Source organism: Emys orbicularis, chromosome 2, assembly GCF_028017835.1.
Source record: "Emys orbicularis isolate rEmyOrb1 chromosome 2, rEmyOrb1.hap1, whole genome shotgun sequence".
Classification (NCBI taxonomy): Eukaryota; Metazoa; Chordata; order Testudines; family Emydidae; genus Emys; species Emys orbicularis.
The window spans coordinates 70,943,948-70,956,389 of record NC_088684.1 but is presented as its reverse complement, the minus strand read 5'-3'; the positions used below and the strand labels follow the sequence as shown (position 1 = coordinate 70,956,389).

Below are 12,442 nucleotides of genomic sequence, written 5' to 3'. Positions count from 1 at the left end.
TGCAGTAGGCCGCTGAGGCAAATGGTGGGGACTAAGGACTGCCGGTGCACCGGAAGGGGGGAGATACCAGAGTGGGGGCACAGCCGGAGGACCATGCCCAGAAGACGACGCTGCAGTTCGGGGAGTGACGCGGGGCCAAAGAGTGGCATGACACCACTAGCTGAAGGCGGACTGGCAGGCTGAGAGCTAATTCCCATGACGGCCAGCAAGAGGCGCCACGATGCTGAGTCCCTCCCAGTCACAATACTGCTGCATCATATTTAGCACTTTTATTTCAAAAACAGTTGACAAATTTTATTTTGGAGTGCACCAGACGCATCAGTCATCAGAACTGAGAGAACATTTTAGTTCCAAGACAGATAGCCTATTAAAATCCTGTTGAAAGGAAGGATTTGTATTACCATTATGTATCAAGCTGGACCTGCCTATTACATGTGGTACAAAAAAAAAAAAACAAAAAACAAACAAAAAACCACACATCATCCAGTGTTTGGAGACTTCAACAGTTACCTGTGTACAATGAAGATGATTAACATTTTTATCATTTAGCTCACTTCTATATTGCCTTCATTTTCATTTAACCTCTGCTAGTCTGAAGAGAAACATATCAGTCCAGGTATTGAATGCAGTGTTCCACATTCCTGAACCGGGTCTACACAGTTGTCTATACCATGTACTTCATCTGTAGATGCCTTTATTGTAGGAAACATTCATTTCCTATCTATACAAATACACCAATTTAGAGAGATTCAAATGGAACTCAGAGTGTTTTACTATATAAATGGAAAATTAGCACTCAAAGACAACTAAGGTAACTAAAGAACCAAGATCTATACAAACTTTTGGGAAATGAAGCTTATTTTTTTAACCCCTCCAAAATTTAGATAGGAGATTGGAAAAGTACAATTTTTAAAACGGTATCCACCAAGATTCTATTTGGTTTAATAATATTTGCAAAACAACTGGTAAGTTATCCTGTCCTCAAGCTGAGACAGACTAAGCATGTTGAAAATAAAGCAAAAGGCATTAAGACTCAAAACAACCAGAGAAATTATAGTGTCTGTACCAGCAGCACACAATACATTTAGCAAATACCATGAATCCACAAAAATGTTTCCTGAAAGCTCAATTACTGTGACACATGCAACTCAACATGGCATCCTGTAACCCTCAGATTAATCACTCATATATGGTTGTGATATTTTATACTAAACATGCCATGTAAGATATCATATGAAAGGTCATGATCTGCTGAAACCCACTCTTCTGTGCAAATATGTATATCATTAATGAGTATGAAGTTGTGAGATTTTGCTGTATGGTTGTTACTGAAATATGCTGCAAGTTTGCTAGAGACATACAAAGGACTCCCATCCAGGAGGGTGTTCAACAACCATTAATTAGCAGAGGAACTGCAATCAAGGGATTTACAATTAAATGACAGTTGCCCAAACACCACACAATGGGGACTGCTTAACTCTATGACTCAGTTGCACAAGTCCACACCAGGAGGATTGCTCAACCTATTGATTCAGCAAAGCCCACCAGGACATATCTGGGGAAGTGTCTTCTAGGCACATGGACTGAGGGTTTAAGAAACAGTGGCATCTTGCCTTGGCCTTTCTCCTCCCCCACCTATGCTCGAAGCAACAAAAATGCTGAGAAGACAAAAACTTCAACTGAGGAAACTGATCCAGGCTCAAGAGAGACCTGTGTATTAAGAACTGTAACATGCAGTGGGGTGAGAAAATTGCTAGCTAAATACTACCTAGTGTCATAAGGTTTAAAATTTAGATTGTGCGCTTATCTTTTATTTTCTGACCTCTTATTTATTTCTTATTTAAAACCTCTCTTTCCGTAATAAATCTTTTTTATATTTTATCTAAAACTGTGATTTGTTTGAAATTTAATAGTGAAAAGTGCAAGGTCATGCATTTAGGGATTAATAACAAGAATTTTGGTTATAAGCTGGGGACGCATCAGTTGGAAGCAGGGCCGGTGCAACCACTAGGCGGTCGCCTAGGGCGCCAAGTGGTTGGGGGCGCCCACTGGGTCTTAGTGTCCACCCTTCTGGTTTTCCTATCCCTGTTCTGACCCTTCCTGCAGGCTCAGAGTCTTCCTGGGAAGGGGATCTAGTAGTTAAAAGAGAAAAAGCCTCCAGCCTGCCAGACCTATTAGCACAACACTGAAACTGTTAAAGAGCCATTCAAGGGGTAATGAAGCCACTTAACAGGCATTTGCCAACCCCCAGGTATCTACTGTCAGTTTCTGAATGTACTGACAAAAACAGTTGTGCATGACTGTCATATTTACTCAGGACATGTCAGTCTACAGGATCTTAGGCCTTGGCTACACTTGGGAATTCACAGCGCTGCCGCACCGCCAGCGCTGCGAGAGAGCTCTATGTACTCCAACTGTATGTACTCCACCTCTCTGAGGGGAGTAGCTTGCAGCGCTGCAAGCGAGCGTGCAGCGCTGCAGGCGCTGATTACACTGGCGCTTTACAGCGCTGCACTCGCTGTGCTCGGGGGGGGGGTGTTTTCACACCCCTGAGCGCAGCAAGTTGCAGCGCTGTACAGCGCCAGTGTAGCCAAGGCCTTAGTTTAAAATTTGCTTTAAAAATATGTCATTGGTGAAGATTATAAAATCACATCTCTAAAAAATCCTTGCATAGATTTTTAGATGCACAATCATCTTTAGCCTTAAATCCTTGGATCTTCAGACATATGGGTTTTTAAATAAATCCTTCAAAAGACCTCCCTTATCTAAAATACACATTTTAATTACTATAGTAAAAAAAACTTACTTCCGAAGTCTTCCAGTCCTTTCTGTTCATCCATTTCTCCCTTCACCCCCCCTGTCCTCCCCCCCTGAAGAAAGCCCTTAAACAGACAACAGTCCTTTGCTTCCAGATAGCTGGACGAAGAGTTTCCCTTTCTTTACTTCTGACTATCTGATGAACTAGTTTTGAGCAAAATCAGTACCTTAGTAAGATATAAAATCCTTTGTTATGCCTAAAATCTTTGGAAACAGTTTTTTAAAGTTGGTGAAATTTCATAAACATGTGTATTGTTATGGAGATCACACACAGTAAATTAGTGTTCCCTTTTTCTAAAAGCAATGAACATTGTTATGAACACACTAAACCTCTGTAACTGATTAATTTAAAATAATGTCTGTTTCAGTGAGTTAAATATGTAGTAATCTGGAATGATTACTTTATGAAGGTTTAAGAGTACATTTAAAATATAAAATCAGCTTAGAAATACTGATTAAGAAAATGTAAAACAGAAGAGCTGCATCATGTATTCCATAATATTTAATGTTGTATTCAGCAAGACAGCTTACTCACCCTTACTACAAAGTTTTTGCAAATAAATGTCTGACAAACTTCAGGGCATATCAAAAAACCTGTGACTGACATTTTTTATTACCAAGTTTAGTGCTTTTAATTAGGTACCTTCTGCATGTCCATTCTGCGTGAGGGAGAGGGTACAGGGATCTCTGCGGGGAACTCACTCTCCGCCACCGTGAGGTGGGCTGGGAGTCTTATTATTCTTTCCGCTTTGTCCCTCCGCCCCCGCCGGGCTGCAAGCTCAGGCTGCCGTCGGGCATAGGGGCACCAGTTTAATAATACTGCATAGAGCCCCATAAATCCTAAGGACGGCCCTAGGGGCCCCAAAAAGCGGTGCCCTGGCTCGGCAGAGAGGAGCTGCCTTCCGGAGACACTGGAGAGCCAGAGCGTTGGCTTGCGGGGGCGGCGAGCCCCAGCCATGGAGGAGCCGGCGCGGCACAGGAGGGCAGGAGCCCTGCAAAGGCGGCGGCGCTGCTAGCGGGGAGCAGCCGCGCCCCTTGCCCTTCCTGCCCAGGCTGCAGCCTGGCGCCCTCCCCGGGGGCTCCTGCAGGCTGCAGCAGATGCATGCAGGCAGAGGCCCCCCTGCACCCCCCATCTCCCTGCTCGCTGTGCTCGGGGTCTGCGGCTCCTGGGCATGTGAGCCACTGCCAGGGTGTGGGGCCCTGAGCCTACTCTGGGAGGGGCAGCAACGGCGGCAGCTCACACTCCCGGGAGCCGCAGAGCCTGAGCGCGGCGAGGGAGGAGCCGGGGGACACATGGGGTCCTCTGCCCCCATGCATCTGTCCTCTGCCGGCGGGGGGGGGGGGGGAACACCTGGCCGCAGCCTAGGCAGGAGGGGCAAGGGATGCAGCTGCTCCCTGCTAGCGGCGCTGCCGCCTTTGCAGGGCTGCTGCCCCCCTGCACCGCGTGGACTCCTCCATGGCTGGGGCTCGCCGCTGACGCTCTGGCTCTCCGGTGCCTCCGGAAGGTGGCTTCTCCCTGCCGAGCTGCTGCAGCGGCCCAAGCCCAGCAAAGCCAGTGAGTGGACTCGGGGCGGGGGCCACCGGGGTGGGCTCGCGGGGGGGCTGTGCACCCTCCAGGGGAGTTCAGGGGGCGGGGAGGGGGGAACCTGGTCTGGGGAGCAGCCCCTGGGCATGGCTGGCCCCTGGGGTCTATAAAGGCTTGTTGGGATTTGCTCCTCAATGAACCGATGTGCGAGGGGAGGGAAGGGGGCGGCAGCTCAAGGTGGAAGTTTCGCCTAGGGCGCAAAATATCCGTGCACCGGCCCTGGTTGGAAGTAACAGAGGAGGAGAAGGACCTCAGAGTATTGGTTGGATCACAGGATGACTATGAGCCGCCAATGTGATATGGCCATGATAAAAGCTAATGCGGTCTTGGGATGCATCAGGCGAGGTATTTCCAGTAGAGATAAGGAGGTGTTAGTACCGTTATACAAGGCACTGATGAGCCCTCATCTGGAACACTGTGTGCAGTTCTGGTCTCCCATGTTTAAGAAGGATGACTTCAAACTGGAACAGGTACAGAGAAGGGCTACTAGGATGGTGGTTCTCAAACTATTGTACTGGTGACCCCTTTCACATAGCAAGCTTCTGAGTGCAACCCCCCTTATAAATTAAAAACACTTGTTTATATATTTAACACCATTATAAATGTTGGAGGCAAAGCGGTGTTTGGGGTGGAGGCTGACAGCTCGCGACCCCCTGTTTGAGAACCCCGTACTAGGATGATCCAAGGAATGGAAAACCTGTCTTATGAAAGGAGACTCAAAGAGTTTGGCTTGTTTAGCCTAACCAAAAGAAGGATGAGGGGAGGTATGATTGCTCTCTATAAATATATCAGAGGAATAAATACCAGGGAGGGAGAGGAATTATTTAAGCCAGGGGTTGGCAACCTCTGACACGCGGCTCGCCAGGGTAAGCACCTTGGCAGGCCAGGCCAGTTTGTTTACCTGCCGCATCTGCAGGTTCAGCCGATTGTGGCTCCCACTGGCCGCGGTTCGCCGCTCCAAGCCAATGGGGGCTGCGGGATGTGCTGGCCATGGCTTCCCGCAGCCCCCATTGGCGTGGAGCGGTGAACCGCAGCCAGTGGGAGTTGCGATCAGCCGAACCTGCGGACGCGGCAGGTAAACAAACTGGCCCGGCCCGCCAGGGTGCTTACCCTGGCGAGGAGCGTGCCAGAGGTTGCCGACCCCTGATTTAAGCTCAGTACCAATATAGACACAAGAACAAATGGACAAACTGGCCATCAGGAAGTTTAGACTTGAAATTAGACAAAGGTTTCTAACCATCAGAGGAGTGAAGTTCTGGAAGTTCCAAGGGGAGCAGTGGGGGCAAAAGACATATCTGGCTCCAAGACTAAGCTTGATAAATTTATGGAGAGGATGGTACGATGGGATAGCCTAATTTTGGCAATTAATTGATCTTTGACTATTAGCGGTAAATATGCCCAATGGCCTGTCATGGGATGTTAGATGGGATGGGATCTGAGTTACTACAGAGAATTCTTTCCTGGGTGTCTGGCTGGTGAGTCTTGCCCACATGCTCAGGGTTTAGCTGACTGACATATTTGGGGTCGGGAAGGATTTTTCCTCCAGCGCAGATTGGCAGAGGCCCTGGGGGGTTTTCGCCTTCCTCTGCAGCATCGGGCATGGGTCACTTGCTGGAGGATTCTCTGCACCTTGAAGTCTTTAAACCACAATTTGAGGATTTCAATAGCTCAGATACAGGTTAGGGGGTTGATACAGGAGTGGGTTGGTGAGATTCTGTGGCCTGTGTTGTGCAGGAGGTCAGACTAGACGATCATAATGGTCCCTTCTGACCTTAAAGTCTATGAGTCTAAGTGCTTGGGAAATCTCAGCTCAGATACAAAGGCTGGTGCATGTTTTCTCCATATTGAGGGAGGGGGCAGACAGGGTAATAAACTTACACTGTTCAGACTTCTGACTAGGGTGAGACAGTATAGTCCAGGGGTAAGAGGCTGGGAAGCTGAGGGGAATTGGCTGGTGCCTCTCTCTAGGTGATTCGTGAGTGGCTTTGGGAGCATTCATGCAATCTAGCTGGGTGTGGGGCTCCACATGCTGTTGTGCTGAGTGACAGCAGTTCCTGGAGAGGTTTGCTGCTTGTTACTAGCAAAGCATTGTGAGAGGTAGCCCAGGAGGAAGAGTTAAGGGGGTATAGCGGAACCCCAGTTCCAGGTTGCACCCTGGGCATGCCATCACAATTACAATTTATGCTGAGATGCTCTGAAGATTCTTCAAGCAACATCAAGATACAGAAGACCTTAGCACACTTCAGTACATCCAAATATGAAACTGAGGCATCCGAAAAACTGCCAACACTGATATGATGCATTTACCGCTTTTTGAATCAACTCAAATTGACAACTAGCCTGGAGTTATTATTGATGTGACACGGAGTTATTCTAATTAGTTTTAAATCCACTAAATTCTCAAGGATTCAAATATAACTTACCACAGCAAGCTGTGTCCGCGAAGCTACCGTGTGAAACACTGCAGGCATCATGAGAGATTCTTCAACTTTTAATTCCATCTCATTCTCTGCTGAAAATGTGGTTTTGGGAATAGCTGGTGGGCGTTCACATAAGATCATCTCTTTGTTGAACAGGAAAATTGGGTTTGTGTCCTATATTAAAATAAAAATATCTTCATAAAGCACTTAGAGAAAATAAGGGTAGGTCTCCACTTACCCGGTAGTTCGGCGGCGAGCGATCGAACTTCTGGGTTCGACTTATCGCGTCTTGTCTGGACGCGATAAGTCGAACCCGGAAGTGCTCGCCGTCGACTGCGGTACTCCTGCTTGGCGAGAGGAGTACCGCGGAGTCGACGGGGGAGCCTTCCTGCCGCGTGTGGACCAAGGTAAGTTCGAACTAAGGTACTTCGAACTTCAGCTACGTTATTCACGTAGCTGAAGTTGCGTACCTTAGTTCGAATTGGGGGGTTAGTGTAGACCTGCCCTAAAACATGCATGTAATCCAAACAACTAACTGCACTAGCATGTTCTGAAAACAGCATAACTTACATAACTATTCGCGGCAAATTACTTATATGAGTATTGCATCCAATTATATGTAAAACCACTTATTTCCTGATATTAAAAACAAGAACGAACAAAAAAAGTCTCCAGAAAAAAGAAAAAACACACACAACCCCTACCTCCCTCCAAAAAACCCACACATCACTAGGAAGCTGTAACTCTCACTTCTCCTCAACACTTTGTTTTGTAAGGGGACAAAGAGATACTATAGCGTACACTTACTGTTCCAGCACTGTAACTACAGACTCTTCTGTCTGCTGCCATACACTCCCCTCCATTGACAACCAGCACCTGGTGCTGAATGGCAATCTTATACTTGGTTTGGATTGCATGTTTAAGGTCGGACACACTAAAAGGGAAAAACAGGAACTTTAGTATCGATATCTTATTTAAGCAACTGATCTTCTCTCATGCAAAATATTCCTGTAATACACGAAGTAATTTTTAACTCTTAACAGCAGTAGAGAAAAAACTAATTGTGAATAAGGGCAAAATGCATGTTTGTGTAAATACTGCAATCCATTGTATTTCTGGCTACCCAATTCATAGACTAAGAACAAAACATGACCCATCCTCAGGGAAATGTTTACACAAAATGATACATCTCAGCTAATTACACAAGAAGCACATCTGCAACTGTAATGCTGGAGTCCAGGATTAACATGCATCTCTGGCAATTACTGCCAAAGTTATATTAAACTCTGAACATGAGTCAACTACTGACTTAGTTTAACTCTCATCTTCCAGTCTACTATTATGTTAGGGGAAGTTATAAGAACATAAGAACTGTCATATTGAGTCAGACTAATGGTCCACCTAGCTCAGTATCTTGACTTCCAACAGTGGCCAATATCAGATGATTCAGAAGGAATGAACAGAACAAAGCAATTATGGAGAGATCCATCCCATGTCATACACTGCCAGCTTTTGGCAGTAAAAGACTAGGGACACTCAGAACATGGGATTGCATCCCTGACCATCTTGGCTAATAGCCATTAATGCAGCTATCCTCTCTAAACTTATCTAATTCTTTTTTAAACCCCGTTATAGTTTTGGCCTTCACAGCATTCCCTGGTTCTTGTGTTATCTGAAGGGGTAAATAATACTTCCTTATTCACTTTCTACACACCATCCATGATTTTGTAGACCTCTACAATATCCCCCCCTCCCCCAGTTGTCTCTTTTCCAAGATGAAATGTCCCAGTCTTTTTAATCTCTCCTCATATGGAAGCCGTTCCATACCCTTAATCATTTTGTTGCCCTTCTATGTACTTTTTCAAATTCTAACATATCTTTTTTTTAAATGAACTGACCAGAACTACGTGCAGTATTCAAGGTATGGGTGTACTGTGGGCTTATGATATTTTCTGTCTTATTAGCTATCCCCTTCCTAGCTTTTTTCACTGAGCAGATCTTTTCAGAGAACTATTCAAAATGACAACAGGATCTCTTTCTTGAGAGGCAGCAACTAATTTACACCACATCATTTTGTATGTATAGTTGAGATTTTGTTTTCTAATATGCATTACTTGCATTTAGCAACATTGAATTTCATCTGCCATTTTGTTGCCCAGTCATCCAGTTTGTGAAATCCCTTTGTAACTATTGGCAGTCTGCTTTAGACTTTACTATCTTGAGTAATTTTGTATCATCTGCAAACTTTGCCACCTCCCTGTTTACCCCCTTTTCCAGATCATTTATGAATATATTGAACATTGGACCCAGTACAGATCCTTGAGGGACCCTGTTATTTACCTCTATCCATTCTGAAAACTCACCATTTATTCCTACCCTTTGTTTTTGGTCTTTTAAGCAGTCCATGAGAGGACCATCCTTCTTATCACATCTGCTTACTTTGCTGAAGAGCCTTTGGTGAGGTACCTTGTCAAAAAGTCCATATACACTAAATCAACTGGATCACTCGTTCCCGCATTTGTTGACCCTTTCAAAGAATTCTAGTAGACTGGTGAGGCATGATTTCCCTTCACAAAAGCCATATTGACTTGACCAACAAATCGTGTTCCTCTACGTGTCTGATAATTCTGTTCTTTACTACAGTTTCAACCAATTTCCTGTTACTGAAATTAGGCTTACTGGTCTGCAATTGCCATAATCACCTCTGGAGCCTTTTTAAAAAAAATTGGTATCACATTAGCTATCCTTCAGCCATCTGATTCAGAGGGTGATTTTAAGCGATAGGTTACATACCACAGTTAATAATTCTGCAGTTTCAGATTTGAGTTCCTTCAGAACTCTTGGGAGAATACCATGTGGTCCTGGGGACTTATTGCTGTTTAATTTATCAATTTGTTCCAAAACCTCCTCTATTGACACCTCAGTTTGGGACAGTTCCTCAGATTTGTCACCCAGAAACAATAGCTCAGGTGTGGGAATGAATCTGCTGTAAAGATTGATGCAAGAATTAACAGCTTCTCCGCAATGACCTTATCTTCCTTTAGAACCTCTATTGTCCAGTGGCCCCACGGATGATTTGGCAGGCTTCCTGCTTCTGATGTACTTAAAAAAAAAAAAATCTTAGTTTTTGTGTCTCTAGCTAGTTGCTCTTCAAATAGTAAAATTAGGCAAGCCAAAAAAGTTTTACACTTGACTGGCCAGAGTTTATGCTCCTTTCTATTTTCCTCAGTAGGATTTGATTTCCAATTTTAAAGGATGTCTTTTTATCTCTAACTGCCTCTTTTACTCTGTTTAGCCATGGTGGCATTTTTTGGTCCTTTCACTGTTTTTTGTTTTGTTTTTGTTTGTAAATTAGGGATATACATATAGTTTGAGCCTCTATTATGGGATTTGTAAAACGTTTCCATGCAGCTTGCTGGTATTTCACTCTTGTGATTGTTCCTTTTAATTTCTATTTAACTAACCTACTCTATTTTGTGCAGTTCCCCTTTTTGAAGTTAAATGCTACTGTGCTGGGCTTCTTTGGTACGTTCCCTCTGACAAGGATGTTAAATTAAATTACATTATGGTCACAATTACCAAGCGTTTAGCTGTCATCACCTCTTGACCAGATCCTGTGTGCCACTTCGGACTAAATCAATAATTGCCTCTCCCCATGTGGCTTCTAGGACCAGCTGCTCAAAGAAGCAGTCATTAATGCTATCTAGAAATTTTACTTCTGCATCCTGTTCTGAAGTGACATATATCCAGTCTATATGGGAATAGTTGAAATCCCCCATTACTATCGCGTTTTCTATTTTTGTATCATCTCTAATCTCCCTGAGCATTTCATAATCACTATTACCATAGTGGTCAGATGGTCAGTAATATATTCCAACTGTTAGACTCTTATTCTTCAAGCATGGAATTTCTATCCATAAAGATGCTATGGTACAATTTGATTGATTTAATATTAGATTTGATTCTATGCTTTCTTTCACATATAGTTACATTCTTTCACCAGCACGACCTACTTTGTCATTCCTATAGATTTTGTATTCTGGTGTTATGTCCTACTGATTATCACAGTTCCACCAAGTTTCTGTGATGGTTATTATAACAATATCCTCATTTAATACCAGGCACTGAAGTTCATCCATCTTAATATTTAGACTTTGTACATTTATACAGAAACACTTATAAAATTTGTCAATATTAGTTGTCTTCCTTCATGTGACTGGCTCTCTGCTGTCTCTGATAGACATATGTATAACTCCATACTTTTGGGATTTATCACAGAATAAATGAATGCGATTTTTTCATTTGATTGTTTCTCTTCAGCTCCTACCTGTACTTTATCAACATCTATCCTCACCTCTTTACTAGGGTATAGAGAATACCCATTAACAGATTCCCCTCCCCAAGGGATGTGTCTGTCCGAACTGTGAGGTCGTCCGCAACTGTTGGCTTTCCCCCAGACCTTAGTTTAAAAACTCCTCTACAACATATTTAATTTTACATGCCAGCAATCTGGTTCTGATTTGGTTTAGGTACAATCCATCCTTCTTGTACAGTAACTCCTCGCTTAACGTTATAGTTATGTTTCTGAAAAATGCTACTTTAAGCGAAATGATGTTAAGCGAATCATATTACCCCATAAGAATTAATGTAAATGGGGGGGAGGCTCATAGGTTCCAGATAAATTTTTTTCCATCAGACAAAAGACTATCGATATATATATAGGTTTCAAAGTAGCAGCCATGTTAGTCTGTATCCGCAAAAAGAACAGAACAGGAGTACTTGTGGCACCTTAGAGACTAACAAATTTATTTCAGCATAAGCTTTCGTGGAGAAGATCTGAAGAAGTGAGCTGCAGCCCACGAAAGCTTATGCTGAAATAAATTTGTTAGTCTCTAAGGTGCCACAAGTACTCCTGTTCTTTTTGTGTATATATATATATATATATATATATATATATATATATATATATATATATATATATATATATATATATATATATATATATATATATATATATATATATATATATATACACACATATACACACACACACACACACACACACACACACACACACACACACACACACAGAGTATAAGTTTTAAAAAACAATACCATACACACAATGATGATTGTGAAGCTTGGTTGAGGTGGTGGAGTCAGAGGGTGGGATATTTCCCAGGGAATGCCTTACTGCTAAATAATGAACTAGCACTCGGCTGAGCCCTCAAGAGTTAACACATTATTGTTAATGTAGCCTCACACTCTACAAGGCAGCAGGAATGGAGGGAGGAGACAGCATGACAGAGGGTGTGTGTGTGTGTGTGTGACACACACACACACACACACACACCTCGTGTGTGAGAGAGAGAGAGACGCGCATTGCTCCTTTAAGTCTGCTGACCCCACTCTAAGTACATTGCCTTTTTAAGTAGATCTGCAAGTTGAGACAGTAGCTGCTGCCACCAAGCTCCCTCCATCCTGAGCCCTGTCGTGTCCCCCACCAACTCTGTGGATAGGATACAGGAGCAGGGGGAGTGGGACACCCTGACATTAGCACACCTCTTTCCCCCACCCCCCTGTACAGCAAGCAGGAGGCTCCCAGGCGCAACTCCAAGGC

General features: G+C 43.8%; 1 protein-coding gene across 1 annotated transcript in view; it reads right to left on the bottom strand.

The window, feature by feature from the left end:
* Nucleotides 1-12,442, bottom strand: part of RB1CC1 (RB1 inducible coiled-coil 1) — a 183,621-nt gene that overhangs the window by 138,764 nt on the left and 32,415 nt on the right. The window contains exons 4-5 of the mRNA XM_065397745.1: nt 7,630-7,756; nt 6,826-6,996 (exon numbers count right to left, since the gene is read on the bottom strand). Of these exons, the coding sequence (XP_065253817.1) occupies nt 6,826-6,996; nt 7,630-7,756 (298 nt within the window). The remainder of the gene's footprint in view (nt 1-6,825; nt 6,997-7,629; nt 7,757-12,442) is intronic.